Below are 21,198 nucleotides of genomic sequence, written 5' to 3'. Positions count from 1 at the left end.
AAGTATGTTCGGATATGGGCAATAGGCGCATGTTTTGTAACTTCTAGGAAAGACACATCGCAGTCTATAGTCTGCCACTGCCACGGTGGCGGGTATGCTACAGGAGCCATTAAGCTGTGTTCAAGTGATACTGCAGTTTCTTGAGCTAGACACTTCAGGCGAACTGAGAAGGGCTGCCTCATCGAAGGCCTGTTTTGAAACAGAGTTGAGCTCGACAAATCATTAATTGTAGAGTATGAGGGGTGCTCCTTGTCTGCTTTCACCTTAAGGAAGTAAACAAAGGACATGTAGGTTCTTTGCAGATGAAGCGACCACTCATTTGACTCAACGTAAAGGCTTTCTACGGGGCTGGTGCGAAAAGCACCCGTAGAAAGGCGGATGCCCAAATGGTGCACGGGGTCCAGCATCTTCAAGGCACTTTGAGTAGCAGACTGATAGACAACGGCCCCATAATCTAAGCGGGTGCGAATGAGGCTTCTATAGAGGTTCATGAGGCATTGCCTATCACTACCCCAAGTAGTACGTGACAACACTTTTAAAACACTCATGGCTTTTAAACATTTTGTTTTTAGATACTTGATGTACGGCACGAAGGACAACTTGTTGTCCAAGATTAGGCCTAAGAATTTATGCTCGGCTTTGACGGACAGACGCTGCCCGTTCAGTCGAATGTCAGGTTCCGAGTGCATGCCTCTCTTTCGAGAGAACAAAACACACGTGCTTTTTTGTGGGTTCAGTCGGAATCCGTTTTCCTCTGCCCATTTAGAGAGCTTGTTTAAACCTAACTGAACCTGCCGCTCACACAATGCCAGATTGCAAGACCTAAAGCCAAGCTGGACGTCATCGACATATGTGCAATAAAACATATTGCGAGGGATGGTCAAGTGCAAGGAATTCATTTTTATGAGAAAAAGTGTGCAGCTAAGTACACCACCTTGTGGCACGCCTGTTTCCTGAACAAATGTTTGGGAAAGAACCGTGCCCACTCGGACACGGAATGTCCGGTTTGACAGGTAACTTTTGATTATGTGAAACATTCTTCCACGCACGCCAAGGTGGGAAAGGTCTCTTAGAATTCCGAAACGCCATGTTGTATCATAAGCCTTTTCGATATCGAGGAACACAGAGAGAAAATATTGTTTATGGACGAAGGCGTCTCTGATCTGTGCCTCGATACGAACAAGGTGGTCTGTGGTGGATCTACCTTCTCGAAACCCGCACTGAAATGGGTCGAGCAAATTATTTGTTTCAAGGAAATGCACAAGTCGGCAGTTTATCATTTTTTCGAAGACTTTGCACAAGCAGCTTGTAAGTGCTATAAGCCCATAACTCGAGGGTAAACAAGGGTCTTTGCCCTCTTTCAAAATGGGAATAATAATAGCCTCTTTCCAGGAGGTAGGGATAGCGCCAGAAAACCAGATAGCATTGTACAAACAAAGTAAGGTTTTTCGTGTTTCGGTTGGTAGGTTTTTTAACATTTCATACACCACGCGGTCAGAACCTGGGGCAGAAGTACTGCAGGAGTTTAGAGACATTTGCAGCTCAGCTAGACTGAAAGCTTGGTTATATGCTTCGGATCTAGTGCATTTGTGTTCAAGTTTCTGCTTTTCTATTCTTGTTCTGTATTTTTGGAAAGTGTCAGTATAGTGGGATGAGCTGGACACCTGTTCGAAGTGTGCACCGAGGAAGTTTGCCTGATCTTCCAAGGTATCACCCCGAGTGTCCACGAGTGGAAGTGTGTGTACTTGTTTTCCTGCTATCCTACCGACCATGTTCCAGACTTTAGCCTCCCGTGTGTATGAATTGATCCCTGACAAAAACTTCTGCCAGCTTTCTCTTCTGGCCTGCCGACGCGTTCTCCTGCCTTGAGACTTTATTTTCTTGAAGGTGTCAAGATTTTCGGCTGTCGGTGAGTTCCGAAGCAGCCTCCAAGCTCTGTTTTGCTGTTTGCGCGCGTTTCGGCATTCAGAGTTCCACCATGGCACACGCCGTTTTCCAGGGTGTCCATTTGTTTGTGGGATGCATTTTGTTGCAGCATCAATCAAAAAAGCTGTGAAGTAGTCGACAGCAACATCAATGCTTAAAGTACATACGTCACTCCAATCTATACGAGCGATGGTATGAAACCGTTCCCAGTCGGCTCTGTTTATGAGCCACTTGGGAACAAGTGGTGGACATTCAGTTACTGTATTTGAGCTCAAAACTACGGGGAAGTGGTCACTTCCGTACAGATTACTGACGACTTTCCACTGGAGTAGAGGCACAAGAGATGGAGATACTATGCTTAGGTCTATGGAGGAGTAGGAGTTATTGGCGAGATTATAATAGGTTGGTTCTTTTCGATTTAGGAGACACGCGCTCGACGAGAGAAGGAACTGTTCGATCAGTCGACCTCGCGCGTCATACCGAGAGTCACCCCATAGCCTGCTATGCGCATTAAAGTCTCCAAGGAGAACATAAGGTTCCGGAAGTTCATCAATTAAAGAGTGTAGATCACGTTTTTGCAGCTGATAGCTAGGAGGAATGTAAATAGTGCAGATTGTGATCAGTTTATCAAAAAGAACCGCTCGAAGAGCCACTGCCTCAAGGGATGTTTGGAGTTGTAAGTGTGTGCATGCAATTCCTTGATTCACTATGATGGCAACACCTCCGGATGATGTCATGGCATCATCACGGTCCTTTCGAAAAATAGCGTATTTACGAAGAAACTTTGTGTGTTTTGAATTAAGGTGTGTTTCTTGTACACACAGCACTTTTGGTGAGTGTTCGTGTAAGAGTTCTTGGATGTCGTCAAGGTTTCTGAGAAGGCCCCTGACGTTCCATTGTATAATTTGTGTGTTCATTGTGAATGTAAAATAATGCTGTGTGTACGAAAAGCGAGTGGCTGTTTAGACGGGGAGTTTGAGTTCACTAACAGGGCCGTTACCAGGCCCTGTTATTTGCCTTTTTGTTTTCTTGGCGCGCTCCAAGGAGCCACGCCGCTCTTTCGGCACCAAGGGTGCCGACGTATCCATTGCCTCCTCGGAGGCACTGGATGCCCGCACGTGCGAGCTGGTGGTTCGGATTTTAGGCCTCGCCTGGTGAGGGGAGGCCTTGAGACCAGAGGACCCTGGAGTCTCCGGCCTGAATTCGCTAGGAGGCGGAGTAGACTGAACTACTGCCGCCTTGGGGGCAGGTGCCACAGCCGTCGGCTCGCTCTGCGCTGGCCGAAGGAGTGACGAGGGCTGGTGCGGCGTTGCCCCCTGGCGCGCCGCATCAGCATATGTAGCGCCATAAAATGGCGACACTCTTCGTCTTGCTTCCTTGAATGTGATATTTTCTTTAATTTTCAATGTGATGATTTCCTTTTCTTTTTTCCAAAATGAGCAAGACCGTGAGTATGCTGCATGATTTCCACCACAGTTCACACAGTGTGATGGTTCTTCGCAATTGCCAGAATTGTGGCCTGACACTCCACATTGTGCACAGGTTTGGTGACCATGACAGCTTTGTGAGCCGTGGCCATACTTCTGGCATTTAAAACAACGACGTGGGTTAGGTATGTATGGTCTGATCGACGTCTTAGTGTACCCTGTTTGAATACTTTCTGGCAGATTACTGGAAGCGAACGTGAGTATTAGGTGTTTTGTTGGTGTTACCTTGTTGTCTCTTCTAATGGTGATCCTTTGTACATTGGTCACATTCTGACTCTTCCACGCCTCCAGAAGTTCCTCTTCAGTCAAGCCGAGCAAATCAGCATCAGATACTACTCCACGGGTTGTGTTCATGGATCTGTGTGGCGTTACAGTGATGGGAGTGTCACCAAAAGTTGAAAGTTTCTGTAGCTTTTCAAACTGTTCTTTTTCTCGAACTTCAAGGAGGAGGTCTCCGCTGGCCATTTTGGTAACTTTGTACCCGGCTCCTAGAGTTTCTGTGAGACATCTGGCTACTACAAAGGGGGATACAGTTCTGGCTTGCTTGCTGCTTATCTCACTATGTATAACATGAAAATGGGGGAAGTTTTCAGTTGATCGGTTGAAAAATCCTAAGTCTTCGGTGCGTACGCGCTTTAAGGCGGTACGATCACTTAATAATGGAAATGCTCTATGCATGCCAGTTTAATTTTCTTCAGAAGCGTTGGCGGCCACCCACCACGGAGCCCAACGAGGGGACGCTACAAGTTTGCGGGTGCTAAAACCTGCAGACGCCAGCCGTACAACGCTACTATAACCCAATGCGCCTAGACCAAGGTAGGCTATTTGCACAGGGTTAACCCTAGCCGCCAGGAAGTTTGGAAGTAAACAGAAGAGAGGAGAAGACAGGACAGATAAAAAGTGAGAGATAAAGACGAAGATGTAGGGAGAGAGAGATAGGAAAAGGCGACTGCCGATTTCCCCTGGGTGGGTCAGCCCAGGGGTGCCGTCTACGTGAAGCCGGGGCCAAAGGGGTGTGTTGCCTCTGCCGGGGGGCCTTAAAAGTCCAATCACCCAGCATCGGCTCAACCCCCAGGATCCCCTTTTCCCCGGACACGGCAAAGCCACGCACGGCTAGGCGTGGGAGGGAGTAGAAACTCCCCCGTTAGCTCGGGTCCGTGGTGTCGCTACACACCAAACGCCTACTTGCGCAGGCGCCCCTGCGGGAATAAAAATTTTGAGGCGATACCACAAATACAGTTGACTCTCGGTAATTCAAACTCGAAGGGACCTCTGAATTTTGTTTGAATTATCAGGAAGTTTGAATTATGAGAAGTTACCACATACTAGATGACCCTGGGTAAAATGCACCACACATTATGATTAGGCATCGATTTTACCACATTTAAAATTTTTTCAAGCATTCTTAAATCATAACTGCACGCAATGAACAGAAAGCATAGGTGCAAGGTCCATAAGTTTATTGGCCATTTACTGCTTATCACACCTCTTAAAGAAACTGTGAATTGTCAACTGCTTCATTGCTATTGGTATGTGCCTTTAGCACAAAGCTCCCTATACCAGTTGAGAAGTATCACTGTTTACCATGTGTGTGCTTTGTTTCAAACATTCGTTCACTAGCAAAGCTTTTTTTCTTGAAGGCCTGAGGTACTGTTAGGATTATATAAGCACGCAAATTTTTAAATAGTAGTGGGAAAGCAGTACATATTTTCTGGTAGGGAGCTGCAAGAAGTATGAATTAACCGAATGATGGAGTGTGTATTAGAGGCTTTTAAGGGGAGATGCTACTCGAAAAATGATTTTCTTTAATAAGAGTCTGAATTTAACACAAATTGGCATGCTAATAAAGTTTTTTCTCTTCTTTTCAAATATGTCATTTATTTTCATGTAGATTGCTTGGTTTCCTTTCTGCAGGTCAGATACTGCAAAATTATGGCCATTGTTATGCAACAATTCTGACCTATAAAAATTTGAGATAAAGCATGCAGATATAGCTGACTATGATCCTTTGGAACTGTAGAGTGCAAAAAACTATATAAATTTTGTGTGTAAAAAGGTGAAATACAATAATAAAATAGAAAAATTTACTATGGCTCTAGTTGCCAAGGGCTTTCAATGTTATGTAATTTTTGAAAAACATAATCAAGCAGCACTGACAATCTGAATTGATACTTGCACTCTATGGGCCTTCATCATACTATGTGCAAAATTTCATAGAGGTATGACAATTCTAAGTATACAAACTAGCGTGTATAAGAAGCACAGATCACACAAAACTGCAAAAGAAGAAAAACGCATTTGAAAGTTTGAAACCTTTTTTTTTTCACAGAGTTGTTAGAAATGCATAATCTTTGGCCATAATGTTCAACAGAACTTTGAAAAGCACTGCAAGTTACTAGAACTGTCCTGCAGCATAGGTTGTGACTTCACGGTCCTTGCGAGCACTCTCTTCTAGCCATGCCCTTTTCACTCCACGACGACGGTGGGCCCTTGCTTCTGCTGTCAGACGCTCGGACATTCTCTTGATGCGCCTCGCATGGCGGGAATCACTGAAAGTAACTAGATCTCTAGATGGCAGTATGTTGAGCTCTTCCAGGATGTGCTCGAAAGTAGCATGACCCTTGTTGAACCACAGGATTGCCATAGCTGCGGCAGTCTCGACAACCGTTCAGGAGACAAACTTAGTCTTGGGGCAAAGTAGCCAAATTTTGCTGTTCAGGGATTCCGATGCGTTCTGGGTTTCCCCTTTGATGCATCGAGCAAGGAGCTTCTCATCCGTTAGCCGCTTATAAATGGGCAAAACAGCCAATCCCTGTGCTTTTGTCAGGAGAGGTGTGTGGCGTGGTGCAGGTTCACCAAGTGCTTCAGCGCGTTGATGTTTGCACCACGACTCTGTTCCTGCAGGGCAAAACTTGTGGCTGCCAGCATTGTCAGTAGAGCATGAGTGGAAATACGAAGCCCATACTGCCGTGTACATATCCCGTACACTCCCCCTGTTGCTTGTTATGGCAATCTGATAGTGTGTTTGGAGCTTCTGAATGGCTGGCTCTTTCATTTTCTGCCCTCGTGGTAATGGCACATGCAGCTTCCGTAGCACGGTGCCAAGTCTCTTGGCCACATGATTAGTGCAGTCTTCTTTTTCTATATTGACAGCACCATAGACTTTTGACTCTGCAACTGCACTATATGCTTTGCTGTCACCGTCACTCAAGAATGTCATGAAATGCAGTGGGGTGTCATAAGTCAATGTTCTCTGCCAAATGCGCATTGCAGCCTCCGTTTCCATGGCATGGGAGGAACAGTCTGCATTTTTTTCACAGACTGGGCCATGGAATGCCTGCCACACTTCCTCGTCTGGGCCCATATCCTTGTGCCTACTGCATGTCAGGCAGTAATTTGATATGATCTCGAAGTCTAAGCAGAGGCCAGTATCTAAGGAGATAACTGCGCCAATCCCGTTGTGGCTTTTGTGGCCCCTCTTCTGCCAAGTGCCGTCGAACATAACAGCCACATCAGTTTCGCCTGCTACTTCTTTCGTCAACTCTCTGGATCGGTGCAAGTTTTCATTCACAGCTGCCAGGGCAGCGGTGTGCACCTTCTTTGCTATCGAAAAAAATCCTCGGTGGTGCATTGGCTTTGGGAGTCCAATAATGGAGCAAAATCTCGACAATTGCTCATGCCCAATGCCGACAGGGCGTGCAGCCACCACCGCCTTCACATTTACAGCGAAACTATCTCGGGAGCTCCCACTGTCGTACCGTTGGCTCACTCGGCTGCTGCCATCCGCCGTAACACGCAGTGACGTATAGGAGCACGAAAGAACAGTCGCTGAGCATTCGCTGTTTTCGCAATGAAGTTCGAGGAGCGACGAAAGTCCTTTGCGCTTTTCTGCCGGCTCCCGAATGGCAAGTTTTTGAATACCGCAAGCAGGGCATGCCGCACCTGCCGCAAGTGCCGTCAGCAAGAGGGTGTCGCACAAAACTGTCGTTGCACAAACCTCATCGAGCTGTCTTTCGTCTTTTTCGAAGAAGCCGAGCTTCTTTTCCGAAGCACTGACGAAAGAAAGCGCAGCGTCAATCCCTTCATCGCAGCCGCTGTCGCTCGCGCACTCGTTGATGCCGCCGTCAGGCCTAGCACACGTAGGCGCGTTCTCGTTCGTCGCCGTCGTTCGGGGCGCTTTACGCCGCCTTCCCTTGAACTTGTGCTTCGTTCCAAACTTCTGCGGTCTCACGTTGCACTTTGTCGGGCTTGTCATCGCAGAAACATGCGTAGATGCACAGAAAAGCAGACGGACCAAATGCCGATGGCCGCCACCAACACAGCTGACAATGACTCGGTAGCCAATGGCGATGCGGCTTAGGGTGCCGCGCGTTTCAAACCGCTCAAACCACGTGATAAAAAGGCCTCGTTTTTTATTTTTTTTTTGCCCACGTACGAAACTAGCGGTCGTCGGAGCAGTAAGAAGAAGGCCGGACGCAACTTTCCCAACCGATCGCGATGGCGGGCGGCACTGCGACAGGGAGCAGCGCGCAGTCAAAGATGGCGAATATCGGCGCAAATTCACGAAATTTTGAGCCACTGCGATGCCTTCATGCACATTTTTTTGCATTTTGCGGTTCGAATTTAGGTTTTAAATTTTCACAGATGAAAGAAGAAGGTTTGAAGATTACAATGCAATAAAAATCAGAAATACGAGAAATTTTTCGACTCGCATCTCCCCTTAAATACATTGAAAGAATAGAGAGCCATCCTAAAAATTGAATTTTGTTTCAATAAGCCGTAAGTATGAATTACCAGAGTTTGAAATATTGAGAGTCTACTGTACTTAATTGATAAAAGACAAATTATTTCTTCATTTAACCTCGTGGATGGGATGAGCAAAATGCCAAAAAAACAGTATTGAGAAAACTGCGTTTAAAGTTTGAACTTCTCTTTACGTCTCTAAAACCCCTAAAAATTGTGATTTCAGGTTTGGCTTGTGATATTTGACCTTTGACTTCTCAGGCATGTGGTCTCTGACCAGCAAGCCTTTGTTGCCTTTTTTAACTTCTTTTTCTTCATTTACAAATACCAAGTATTAATTTCAAAAGTTCTTCTTCGTATGAAGGAGTGGTGTTATAAGCATAACAGAAAAGATACTATTTCAATAAGACCACATACAAAAATGATCACACAGATTTCTTGTGCTCAAGCTGTCATTAACGTAATTAAGTACTTGATTACAAATAACCACTGAACATTTTTTATATAGAGAGAGGTTTATTGCATCAAAAAAACGGCTCACACCATGACGGCCTATGTTTTCTTTCCAAATAACAAAGTTATGGGCAGAAGACTGTTGGCACAGGAATTTTATAACAGTTTAATTAATGACGCCAGACAAGCATATAAACATTCGTGTCCCTGCTTCATACACGCTCGCTTGCCGCTCTAGCCGTGAAACGCAACATCATATGGCCCGTCGCGGAATCTACAAGGCTTTTATTGCCTCAGAGCATTCATAGACGCCCGTGACGATACCAAGCACGGCTCTAAGCACGTCTAAATTGCATCACAAAAGCTTATTGACAGCGCTCCATATGACGGTGGAGTGCGCGGCTGCGTGGACAGTGCAGCAGGCGCATAATGCACTTGGCGGTGGCATTCGGTGACGATGTGTGAAATGTGTAGCTACGATAACCAAAATCTGTGCGCACTGCGTTTGGCATCGCATTTTCGAGTGACGACGTGCGAAACTGCTAGCCACTGTTCCAAGCAATCCTTGGCAGTGCATGCGTCAAGCAGCGTGCACGTGTCAGTCTCTTCGCGATCGCACCTCGTAGCGCGAACCCCGCGACAGTGTCTATGAATGTCGGCACCCCATCGTTACAATTGGTAAAAATCTCGGCAACAAATATTATGTTAGTGTCGTTTCAGGTGTAGACGGCAGTTCGTTTGCCGACGAGCGGCAGTGGATCTAACAAGTTGAACAAGAGATTAACGAATAGCTCTTAAGCTCTCACCTGCAAAAGTGCTAAAGCGCCCCTGCGAGCCTCCTAGCCTTCCAGAGGTGGCCTCAGTGATCGACCGTCGCAACATGACCGTTCCTCCTCCACCACCATCACTGGAATCGCCGATTCCAAGAGATGCACGAGACGATGCTGTCGGAGGCAGGACCTGCCTTCGCATCACTGGCTTGGCTGTTTTGGCGGCTGCAATGTCATATGCACAGGAAAAGAACCACATCAGCTGAAGATTTCAACGAGAAGAAGGCACAACAATGCGTAATCTATGAGCCGGTGTGGATATTCGAGCACCTAGAATTTTGAGACGCACATTACAGTGCACTCAGACCTTGATATAACAAACCCATGCAGTATAACAAAATATTGCCTATAACAAAGTAAATAAACAATAGTCCTACAATAAATATAGCGTTAGTGATCATATATTTTTATAACACATTTTTAAACATAACGAACTTATTTTTGAATTATATGCAACAGCTGATAATATGCTAAGATGCAAGAGATTATAATAGAGTCGAGCCCCACTACAACGAACGCCGCTTCAACGAAATTTCTGCTACAACGGAAAATTCACGCTTCCTCGTCAGCAGTCCATAGGAGTGAATGCATAAATATTGTCGCCACAACGAACACTTTTTCTTCTGCCGTCTCGCCTCAACGAAGTTTCTTGATGCAATTCCAGGCTTAGATATTTATTCCCATACAGGAAGCCCTATCTTTAACACATTGATGCATTTTGAGAACCTTGAAATACGTCGACGAATTCTAAAACACGCGTTGCCACCACCAAAAACCGCCACTGTTCAGCAAGCATAAGCGCTGTCATTGCTCGATAGCGATGACAATGAGACTGCCCTGCTCATGAAGGATGGCCCTGCTTTTGCCCCTGGCTTGTTTTCGAGCCGCAGACAATCCGAAGCAGAAGCTCAGTCCCTCAGTTCATAATTTCCTTCACGCAGCTGCTGGGTGCAACCGCGGATCGATGCCTTTTCCGATTCCAATGCTTATCATTTTATTCGCGCTTGGCCAGTGTGGTACCTAATCAGAGCGGCCGCTCGTCCGCACTATCAACCAAATCCGCCAGCCGCGAGATTTGAATGATAAGAATGGCATAGAATAAGGGAAAAGCCACCGCCCCACGATACCATGCCTCCATGTCAGCATTGTCGGATACACTTTGACGGCGGACAGCTGCTAGTGTTAACGTGTTAATGCAACTGTTTGGTACGTTTACAAATGCGGTTGTAGGCGTTATTTCAGCCGTTTTCACCATGACCTCATTATGCATTACTGTGAATCGCGTCTTGACGCTGCTGGGAAAGAATAGGAAGCAGTGAATACTTCTTTAATTTTAAAAAGAAACGTTCCTTTGTTTAGCTAGCACAGATCAGCTATGTTTTTTTCGATTTCACTACAACGGAATATTTTCCGTGCCTCGTGAGTTTTGTTGTAGTGGGATTTGACTGTATGCTACATTTTTATCAATTAGAGGCTACATAGAACCCAGTGGACGCCTACAAAATCTATGATATCATGGTGTTTGGTGTGGGAATTCCAAACTGGCGTCTTCACCTGCATTTTGTTCTGACAAGAGGGCTGTTTTCGGGATTGTGAAATTGTACTTTACCAATATGCGAAAAAACGTTCTGCTCTTTGATCATCATCATCATCATCAGCCTGACTACGTCCACTGCAGGACAAAAGCCTCTCCTATGTTCTGCCAGTCCACTCTGCTCTTTAGTGCCCCTTTCACAAGACTGGCGTGTTGTGTTCCCGTGGCGCAAGATCATGCATGGTTTAGGTTCACGCAATGTGCAAGCATCATTCATGAACCGAAATGCAACGTGATTGAACTGCTCGGCAGAGAAATTACAGAATGTGGCTGCGCCCCTTGTGTATCCATCGCGTGTTGCTCAGTTTATAATGAAACTTTGGCTAAATTTGCCGTTGTATGCGCGAATTGGTGTTTATGGGCAGCTTCACCCTGGCAGGTCACACTGGCGCAGGATGGTGCAACACCTCTACCCCTGTGCACTGGCAGGCATCGCACAACTTACCGAGGCAACGTGATCACATTTTTGCCACAGGTGCACACAAGAGAAGACCCTCACTCAAGGAATGCAACCGAGATATAATCTACCTTATATCAGGTCATCGGCACAGCGCAGCACTCAGTAAACTTAATGCGTTGGTGTATGAGTGTTCCAATATATATGCCCACAGGTGGCCTATTCTTTTCCATAGAATACTCAAGGGTGATTTTCCAGCAGTGAAGCGCAGAACAAATATGAGTTTGATATGTTCAGGACCGGCTGTATGATTGAGCTTACAGAGCATTAGAGAGTCAACAAAGATGTTTCGAAGGAATGCAGCCGTGTTAAGCTGGTGGCTTCAAAGGCTCAAGAAGTACATGCCACCATGCACTGCTCCTAGGAATCACAATGCTGACAGATTGCGGCACCACATGGCACCACCACATGACAGACTGCATGAACTTTCGCAGTGCAGAAAAGCTGCCTTGAGAGTTCGACCAATGTTAGGGTTGATAGCACTTACAGCTAGTGAGCGAGATGATTCGGCTCGGCTTGGCTGCAGCTGCCAAGACGGCTTGGTAGGGTGCGGGCAGCTGCCGCTTGGTGGTCAACACCGTCCTTGGTGGATCACTCTTGGGCTCCTCAGTGGTGCTTGGCCCCAGGCGCTGAAAAACAGTGCTGCTTCCCGACTGGGGCAAGGTAGCGTGTTTTAGTACACTAAAGCCTTGATAGAAAAAACTCAAGATATAACAAAATATCGGTTATAACGGAGTTCATGAAAAATATTCTTGCACTACACTTAGTGTTAAGAATATACCTTTATAATGAATTTTCGGATATAACAAACTGATTTTCACGCCTGATGCAACTTTGTTATAATAATGTCTGAGTGTACAAAAAAAAAAAAACAGTTGCGTGAAAGCTCAACACATAGAGAAAGGTTCTTGAAAGTGAAAAATTGTCCACTTATTTTGGAACTCCATGCCGTGGAGAAAACTCGTATGAATATCTCATAAAGAAAGTTCTGTTGCTTACGAAAAATTCGTCACGCTTGTGCACGTGACAAATTAAAGGGTGCCGGACAGACACGAGAAAGTGAAAAATCAATCTTATGTAAAGTTTTTGTGCATCACCGATCTTCATCTTCTCCCCATACGTGCATTATCGCACAAGAGTCAACGAACAATTATGAACAAGCCTAACTTGTCACTGCTTTATATATGTCCACTGCAGCTGATTGACAAGCTTTGTTGGTTTTAGTGTGTGATCGACAAGCAAGTTGAGTTTTAGCATGTCCAGTATTTCAGTGTATGCATGGCACTTACAGAATACCGACTGGCAAAATGATGGTAGCGACATCTTGTGATGCTTCGTCTAACTGCTACAGTGTAGACCGCTTATAACGTAAGTCACGAGAGTAGTAAAAATCCGCGCTATATCCAAAGCATGCTTTTTTCGGCCTTTGCCTATGTCATAAGGGCAACCCACCTTTCAAAAGCAACTTACTACACTTTTCACTCGCATACACATTCAACACAATCACAACACCGCACGGAAACAGCAGACAGCAGAACGTAGTGCGTAACGGATCAAAATCATTTGCGGTAACCGTGACGTCCGGTGTACCACAGGGGAGCGTATTAGGACCTTTGCTTTTCCTGATTTATATTAATAGCATAGTCGATGGTATTACCTCTCCCATTAAGGGGGGACACGGGTCTTTGGAGCCCAAAAATCGCCAAAAAAGCAATTTTTTGTAAACAGCATTTTCAGAAACTACAGGTATTTTTTTACAGGTGTACTGACTTTCATATCTCTCCGATCAATATTTTAGCTGTAATATTAAATTCCTAGCCCGTGCGCGTGCGGAATTCGCGCAGCTCCGGACACCAAAAACCAGTTTTTTATAAATTCGTAACTCCATGTCCACAGCTGCACTCGCGACCATTTTGGTATCGTTTGAAAGAGCAGTTTTTCCCCTTCAAATTCCCGCCACTGTGGCTTATGTGCGTTCATTGGTTGCGGAGAAAACAACCATCAAAAAAGAGTAAAAACGCATGCTACGATTGGTTGTTTAGTGCACGTGACCGTTTCTCAGAGCATGATTGGCTGAAGTCGGCTTGTGGCGTCTGCTCTGGCTGCGTTGTGCGCGCTTTGCTGGCCCCCGTCGGCGCCATTCCTGAATTCTGCGATCGACGATGGAGCGGTGTGCGTCGGCGTCTCGAGCGGGAAAGTTCCACTCAGTGCACAGATTCGGAAAGAAAAGAAAAAAAAGCCTCATCGCTAACACCACGAAGCGTCGGGCAGCACCAGCAGCGAGCGTCGAGGACGGCCGGTCATCAGCGCCAAGCATCGCCGCTGCCGAGCCGGCTGGTGTAGGCCTAATGGCTCCACCAGCGTGTGAAAGTGCGAGTGGAAGTGGCCGCGTTCGCATTGATACAAAAATCCTGCAGCCAGCAGAGTTGCACGAAAATGCGAGAAATGCCGAAGCCAAGCTACAAGAGCTGGCGTCAATTTCAGCAACGACGCGAAAACAAGATCGCCTGGCTGCTGCCGGTGACGGTGCCGCGGCCGACTCGGCTGACAACGTGAGCTTCGTCGTCATCAGCTTAGACTGTGTGAATGACTTGTTGAGGTGCGTGAAGTGTAAAACTTGCGGCGGTGATGTGAATATCAGCAAATGCGATCGGGAGTACGGTCTGGCCGTGAAGCTTTTGATTACGTGCGTCAACTGTGGTGACCTTTCGTCAGCGTGGAGTTCGCCGCGTGTGGCCGGGGACCAAAACATAAACCCATTCAGCGTCAACATCCTCGCAGCGCGTGCAATGCAAAGCACCGGCAATCGTCAAACGGCGCTCAACGACATTTGTTCTGCCATGAATATATCGCACCGGGGTCTGCACACGAAGACGTGGCAAAACTATGTGAAAAAAAAAACTGACGCCTGCAGTGGCCTCTGCTTCCGAGGAGTTGATGACCGAGTGCGCGAGTTCCGTTCGAGAGCTCTATCGCGAGCTCGGTACAAACATACCTGGCAACATCGCCGTTTCCTACGATGGGTCTTGGATGACTCGCGGACATTCTTCCCACATCGGCGTCGGAACGGTGATTGAGCTTTTTACAGGGTTTGTATTGGACTATGTTGTCTTGAGCAATTTCTGTGCAGCCTGTGAGCAGAAGCCTAAGGAGAACGACCCTTCGTACCAAACGTGGGTGGAAAACCACCAATGTCAAAAAAACACCAGCAAGAAAGCTGGTGAAATGGAAGTTGAGGCTGCACTTATCCTTTTCTGAAGGTCTATCTCCAAACACAACCTCCGCTACACAATCGTGTTGTCAGACGGAGACAGTCGGGCCTACCTCGCTTTGCAGGAAGAAAAGGTGTACGGCTACATGGACATCCTGAAGGAGGACTGCGTCAACCACGTCCAGAAGCGCATGGGGACAAACCTGCGAAAGCTGCTTTCCCAGCACAAGGGGCATGGCCTTGGGGTCAAGGGCAGACTCACTGGAGATTTGGTCAACAAGTTGACATCATATTATGGGTGGGCCTTGAAGTCCCACAAGGGGGATGTAGATGCAACGCACAGGGCTGTTATGGCAACCTACTTACATGTCACTTCACGTGATGATGCACCCAACCACAGCCTTTGTCCAACAGGCCCTGACTCGTGGTGCCAGCAAAATGCAGCCGAGGCCAAAGGACAGTCGCCGCCAAAGCACCGCTACAGCTTGCCCGCCCATGTGTGTGAAGCGTTGCTGCCTGTCTACGAGCGCTTATCGGATAGGAAGCTGCTGGAGCGGTGCCAGCGTGGCAAGACGCAGAATAACAATGAAAGCTTGCACGCCATGATCTGGGCGCTTGCACCAAAGGAGCGGCACGCTTCACTGTTCACTGTTGAGGCTCCTGTCGGTGAGGCCGTCATGAAGTTCAATGCTGGCTATACAAGAGCTGCAACAGGCATCCTCAAAAAGCTCAGCCTGACCCCTGGCCGGCAAAACTCGAAACGCCTGGCAGAGAAGAAAAAGCGGAGGATGACCGCATCTGCTCGAAAGCATGTGTCGGCTGAAAATGTGAAGCAGGTCCTGGGAAAGCGCCACAGAGTTGACAAAGGTCAAAAGGACTATGTTCCTGGTGGATACTAGGCACTTGCTAGTGTAAGCATGTAAATATTTCCTGGTGTTTCTCATTAAATTTGACGTTTTGTGTTTTTGCTCATTTTCTCGAAAGCTGAATTTCTGACTTCTTGCAAGCTTGCCGAAGCAATATCTCAGCACTGCGGGTAGATAGAGCTATAATTCTTTTTTTAGGACAAAGCCAATGGGGTGGTGTTTGAAATGTAGCAAACAGATTTTTGAAATTTCTTTCGAGCAAATTTTAAATTTGCTTTATTTCTGGGTGACTGGTGGCACTATTTCAAGTGCTCAAGTTCAGTTAGCTGTAAAATCTCTTACAAGCAATTAATCAAAAAACTGCTTGCTATGTTGCAATCACCAGTGTTTCTAGTATCTGACATATGCAGATTATAGTTTTTTGATGAGTACTTTTTTTTCTATTGTTACGGAAAAACATGGCGGATTACCTCTAATTATCTTGAGAACTAATTGGCTGATGGAAAAAATAATTGCATATTTCAAATCAGCAGAAAAAAAACAACAAGACTGGCAAGTTTCGTTAAGTTTGCTTAAAAAGTAAGCGAAATTGTTTCAAGACCCATGTCCCCCTTAAGTTATTTGCAGATGATTGTGTAGTGTTTAGAGCGATTAAATTGCACAAGGATGCTGAAATTCTGCAGCATGATCTGTACCGAATATCAACGTGGTGCCAAAAATAGAAAATGAGGCTAAACGTCCGTAAATGTTGCTGTGTGTCATTCACCAATCGGATTAGTAAACTAGACACAAGATACGAAATAAATAATTCAATAATTAGCAATGAATCCTATTATAAGTATATGGGCATCTATTTTTCCGACAATTTCAAGTGGAATAAACACATTGACATAACTGTGACCAAGGCAGGCCGGATGCTATACTTCATACGCAGAAATTTTAAGCAAGCTTCACAGACTGTGAAACAACCCCTTTATCTCATGTATGTAAGACCTATTCTAGATTACGCTTGCGTAATCTGGGATCTACATCAGCAATACTTAATTGACGCATTGGAAAAAGTTCAAAACCAAGCAGCCAGATTTGTTAGCAACAACTATAGTTCCTTTGCAAGCATCAAAGAAATGAAACAAGCATTGAACTGGGAGACACTGATGGTAAGGAGGCAGAAACTGAGGCTTAAATTTCTTCATTGTATATATTATAATGGAAATGCCATTAACCCTCTTGATTATCTGTTCACACCAACGTACGTCTCTAACCGTCAAGACCATTCACGCAAAATATTAGAATACCGCTACAAAACCCATTCTTTTGGCAGTTCTTTTTTCGTAAAAACAATACAGGAATGGAACAGTCTACCGGATGATCTCGTCAATAAAACTGATAATGAAAATTTTTTTCTTCCTTGTAACAAATCCTACAATATCACTGCCACTAAGAATGGTTTGCTGTCTCGAAGCGTGTGGGTGTTTACAAATGCATGACTGTGACGTTGTTTTCGCTCACCAACATTCGAATGTTTTTCTTTCTTCTCTTAAAATATCTTGAGTGCTATTTTATTTGTCGAATCTATTGTTTCGATTGAAAACTATGTAGTTAAATTATTATGTGTACCTCCCCTACGTAATGCCTCACGGCGATGTAGGTGAAATGTAAATAAATAAATAAATAAATAAAGTTCTCAAGTCCGGCATCAGTGGAAGAACGCCGTTATTTTCATCTGGCGATACTTGCGAACAGCTGTGCGAACAATTTCGTCCTCCACAAAGCTTAAGCACGGAAGCGATTTCTCGCTCAAACTGTTTTTCGAGCAATATGTTTTCACTTTAGCGAGGTATTCCAATGCGTCTTTGCACGAGAAATCTGGTTCTGGCATCGGGTCGACATCGTCTTCGCCGTCCGACTCGTCGTCCGTTGCAACCTCCGCACTACCGCGCACCGCTGCGACGATCGCGTCATCTGTGCTCGCTTCCTCGCAGACAGAAAGTGCCGACTCCCCGGCATCGACAAATTCTTGGAAAGTGTCGGTGGCGGTTACAAAGTTGCTGTCAACGAGGCAAGACCACACGTCGTCAGTGTTGAGGGTCTCATCGGCGAGCGACGTGTCGCTCTGCTCATCATCTTCCAGAGCCTCAGCATTGCGCACGAAGCCTGCCTGCCCTCTTGAAACACTTGCTTATGGTATCGGCCTTTACCTGCCACCATGAAGCGACCACCATGTCAATTGCGCCTCTTAAGTTCACATTAAGAGGCTGCTGCTGCTACATGCTCAGCAAAACTCTCTCGCAAATGCGCTTTTTGTACAGCGCCTTTACGGTTGCAATGACACCCTGGTCGAGAGGTTGACTTTTTGCTGTAGTGTTGGCAGGCAAAAACTTTAGGTTGACTGCAGTCAACTTCGGCTTGACGTTGTGGGCCGTGCAGTTGTCGAGGATAAGCACGACCTGCTGCTTCTCTGCCATCATATACTCATCAAACTTGCAAAGCCAGCTGGTGAACAAATCCTGCGTCATCCACGCCTTTTTATTGGCTTTGTAGGTCACTGGCAGGCACTCTCGCTTTTTAAAGCAACGTGGCCTTGCCAATTTACCTATGACAGAGGCGGCACTTGTCGCTCCCGTCCAAATTGGCGCAAAACAATACAGTTATGCGCTCCTTTGAGACCTTGCGGCCGGAGCAGGCTTCGCCTTTCAGCACAAGCGTGCGGTTGGGCAAAAGGTTATAAAATAAACCAGCTTCATCGGCATTATAAATGTCTCTGTCAGTATAGGTCGACAGCATACTCTCCAAGTTCAAGCGAAGCCAGACTTCGATAGACTCGTCGTCGACAGCGCCGCTTTCTCCGCACACCACTTTGCAGCTGATGCCATGGCGATCTTTGAAACGTTGAATCCACCCGTTGAGTGGATTGAAGTAGTTGTGGCCTAAAAGAGCTCCAAGACACTTGGCCTTTTGTTGGAGCATGGGGCCACTTACTGGGATGCTCTGAGCCCTAATTCGCGGAACCGCCTGAACAGCGCTGCGTCCACGTCTTCGTATTTTGACGTACGTACTCTCTTCTGTGACAGGGAAGACGAATCTTGCTGCAGCTGCTGCCGCAGTTTGTCCTTGTTTTTGTAGATGGTCGACACGGTCGTGTCGGAAACGCCGTATTTCGCCGCCACCGACGCCTTTTTCAGGCCACTCTCGATGTCCCTTATGACGCATTCCTTAATCCCCAGCGATAAGGCACGGCGTTTTTTCACACCGCTTGAAGACGCCGCCGACGCCATGGCGACAGGAGCTACGCAACACACGTGCTCTGGGCTCTCAGACGGCAACGACACGGCGAAGCGCACACAGGAAATCCAAAGAGGCAAAAGAAGAAGGTTGACGAAAAAAAAAAAAGCATGCTACCGCTTCTCTCCCCAACACTGCGCACCCGGATTGGACGCTGCCACGGTCGCCACGGTGACGAAAACACGCTCCCTGCTTCCAAGGTCTCCCCGACTCCCTCCCTACTGTACCCTCTTTTCTTCTCCGCTATGTTTGACTTTTCGTGGCGGTCTCCACGTGCGCCCTCCTGCTCACACTCTCAACGTTCCGGCGCGCCGGGAAACCGTGCCGACCCTGCTCCGTTTGCCGATTTTATGGTCGCGCGCCTAAAAACTCCGTGCTATAACCGGTATTCTCCTTCGCGCGCCTACGCAATAAACGGTCGGCCTGTACATTGAGTTCTATGGGCGACATATCGGTGGTCAAAAAGGACAACGTTATAACCGGTGCCGCGCAAAAAGCGGTTACGATATAAGTGGTCGGCACTGTATTATAGACATCTTTTTCGATGTTAGTGTGTTCATGAGGTGTTCCTAGTCAAGACAAGGTTTGAAAAGGCAGCGTATTACCAATGCTGAGAGTTTACGCCACAAATGAAGGACAGATTTGGTTACTGCAATAACAGTTGCATGCACAGTTCGAGTAAAGATGGTTGCGTTGCCCCCCCCCCCCCCCCCCCGACCTGAAAAGGGACCATTACATATAGTCAGTCAGTCATGTCCTATCATTTGATTTAATGCGCGATTACGGCCATGCAAGTTTTTTGCGCGATAGCGTTGAAAAACTCGTTTTGCTGGAATTTCGCTGTCAGCATCGTTGTCTTTGGTTTTGAGCGAAAAAAACCTGTGTTGTCTGTGAGCAAAAGTAGATGGAAATAATGAAATAATAAAAGAATCTCCGGTTTGAGTTGGACTGTGTACTTGAACTTGCAACCCCTCACTCCATGGCATGATGCGATCAGCCGCTCGGCCACAATGCATGCATACATCCCCGAGCACACTAATGCTGATCTATTCAGATACACCATATACTTTAGCTTTTCTTGAGGCACACCTTAGGTGTCCACCAAGAAGCAAAGCGAAGCTGGCCATTGGGAAGGTGATATGAACATAGCCTGATTAACCTGTCACGTTCTACTCTTGCCAGTTTAAGCAGTTGTGTTCTACTCTTGCCAGATTAAGCTATCACAATCTGCTCTTGAAGGTGAAACTCTGGTGTCCTCCACGTTTTTGTTCGCTCAGGCGAGGCCGCGCAGTGGCATATACAGACTAAGCATGTCTGCATACAACACATGTATGCGGGCGGTTAAAGCATATGCTAGTTCCCCTGGAAATTTTCGCTGTTGCAGCCATGCTCTGCACAGAGCACTATTGTAGCAAATATTGGTGTTCCTGCAATCACTCTGCAAAAAAGTAAGGCCCGCAAGCTTTTTTTTCCCACACCGCTCTATTTTTGACACCCCAAACTGTAGCAATGCGTTACCGTATTTTCGTGCGTATAACCCGCACCAAAAACCCAAAAATTTCAGTGGCAAAGTGGAGGTGCGAATAATACGCGGGGTTTTTCCTATAGTGCTGCTTCACAGCAATGCGTGTTGTGCTGTGAAGCCCCTTAACAGTGTAGCGAAGGCTACGGAGGCGGTTTCCGCCAATTCATGTTGCTCCGCAAGTAGCACGGCAGCTTGCGGCCGATTTTGGTTTTGCTTGCTTGCTTTGTTGAAGCGCTTAGAAAAATATTTGGGGAGAGACAATTCGGTTGTTCAGTGTAAAACCTCACTCTCACACCACAAGTATATTTTTTGGACGTTCGTGGCCGCTCAGTGACCCTCCACATGTCCCTACGTCACGGACGCCATGTTTACTTTTAGAGAGGGCTTGCTGAAAAAGTGGTGCTGTCTAAAAAAGTTCCGTAATAAATAAAGTAAGTTCCATAATAAATAAAGCAGTACTTATTTCAGCAAGGCAAATGAGATATTATAGTGCCTATAGAGATATTATTGGTAAATTAATGCACCACTTTTTGATGCGGTTGCAGGCATCCATTTCGGTTCTGTTGTTTCCAGGGTGCTGTTACAGTGTACTAGAAGGGGTAGTGCCGACAAGTTATCGCCGAGTGTGAGCGTTCTTTACCTCGCTGATACTGCTACTTATCCACATCTCGACCCGTTCACCAAGCTTAAGGGGAGATGCTACTCGAAAAAGGTTTTTTTTTATTTCATAACCCAGCTCCTTGAAATTTTAGGTGTTAGTAAAGCTTGCAGTGCTGATTTCATAACTGCAATTATTTGTTTGATAGCTATAGTAGTTCCGGAGT

General features: G+C 46.3%; 1 protein-coding gene across 1 annotated transcript in view; it reads right to left on the bottom strand.

The window, feature by feature from the left end:
* The window catches only part of LOC119168417 (uncharacterized protein C19orf47 homolog), a 52,846-nt gene that overhangs the window by 9,296 nt on the left and 22,352 nt on the right, over nucleotides 1-21,198 (bottom strand). Inside the window, exons 7-8 of the mRNA XM_075866763.1 lie at nucleotides 11,978-12,143; nucleotides 9,416-9,604 (exon numbers count right to left, since the gene is read on the bottom strand). Coding sequence (XP_075722878.1) covers nucleotides 9,416-9,604; nucleotides 11,978-12,143 — 355 coding nt within the window. The remainder of the gene's footprint in view (nucleotides 1-9,415; nucleotides 9,605-11,977; nucleotides 12,144-21,198) is intronic.

This window comes from Rhipicephalus microplus, chromosome 6 (assembly GCF_043290135.1).
Source record: "Rhipicephalus microplus isolate Deutch F79 chromosome 6, USDA_Rmic, whole genome shotgun sequence".
NCBI lineage: Eukaryota > Metazoa > Arthropoda > Arachnida > Ixodida > Ixodidae > Rhipicephalus > Rhipicephalus microplus.
Note: the sequence above shows the minus strand (reverse complement) of the source record. Positions and strands in the feature narration are given on the sequence as shown.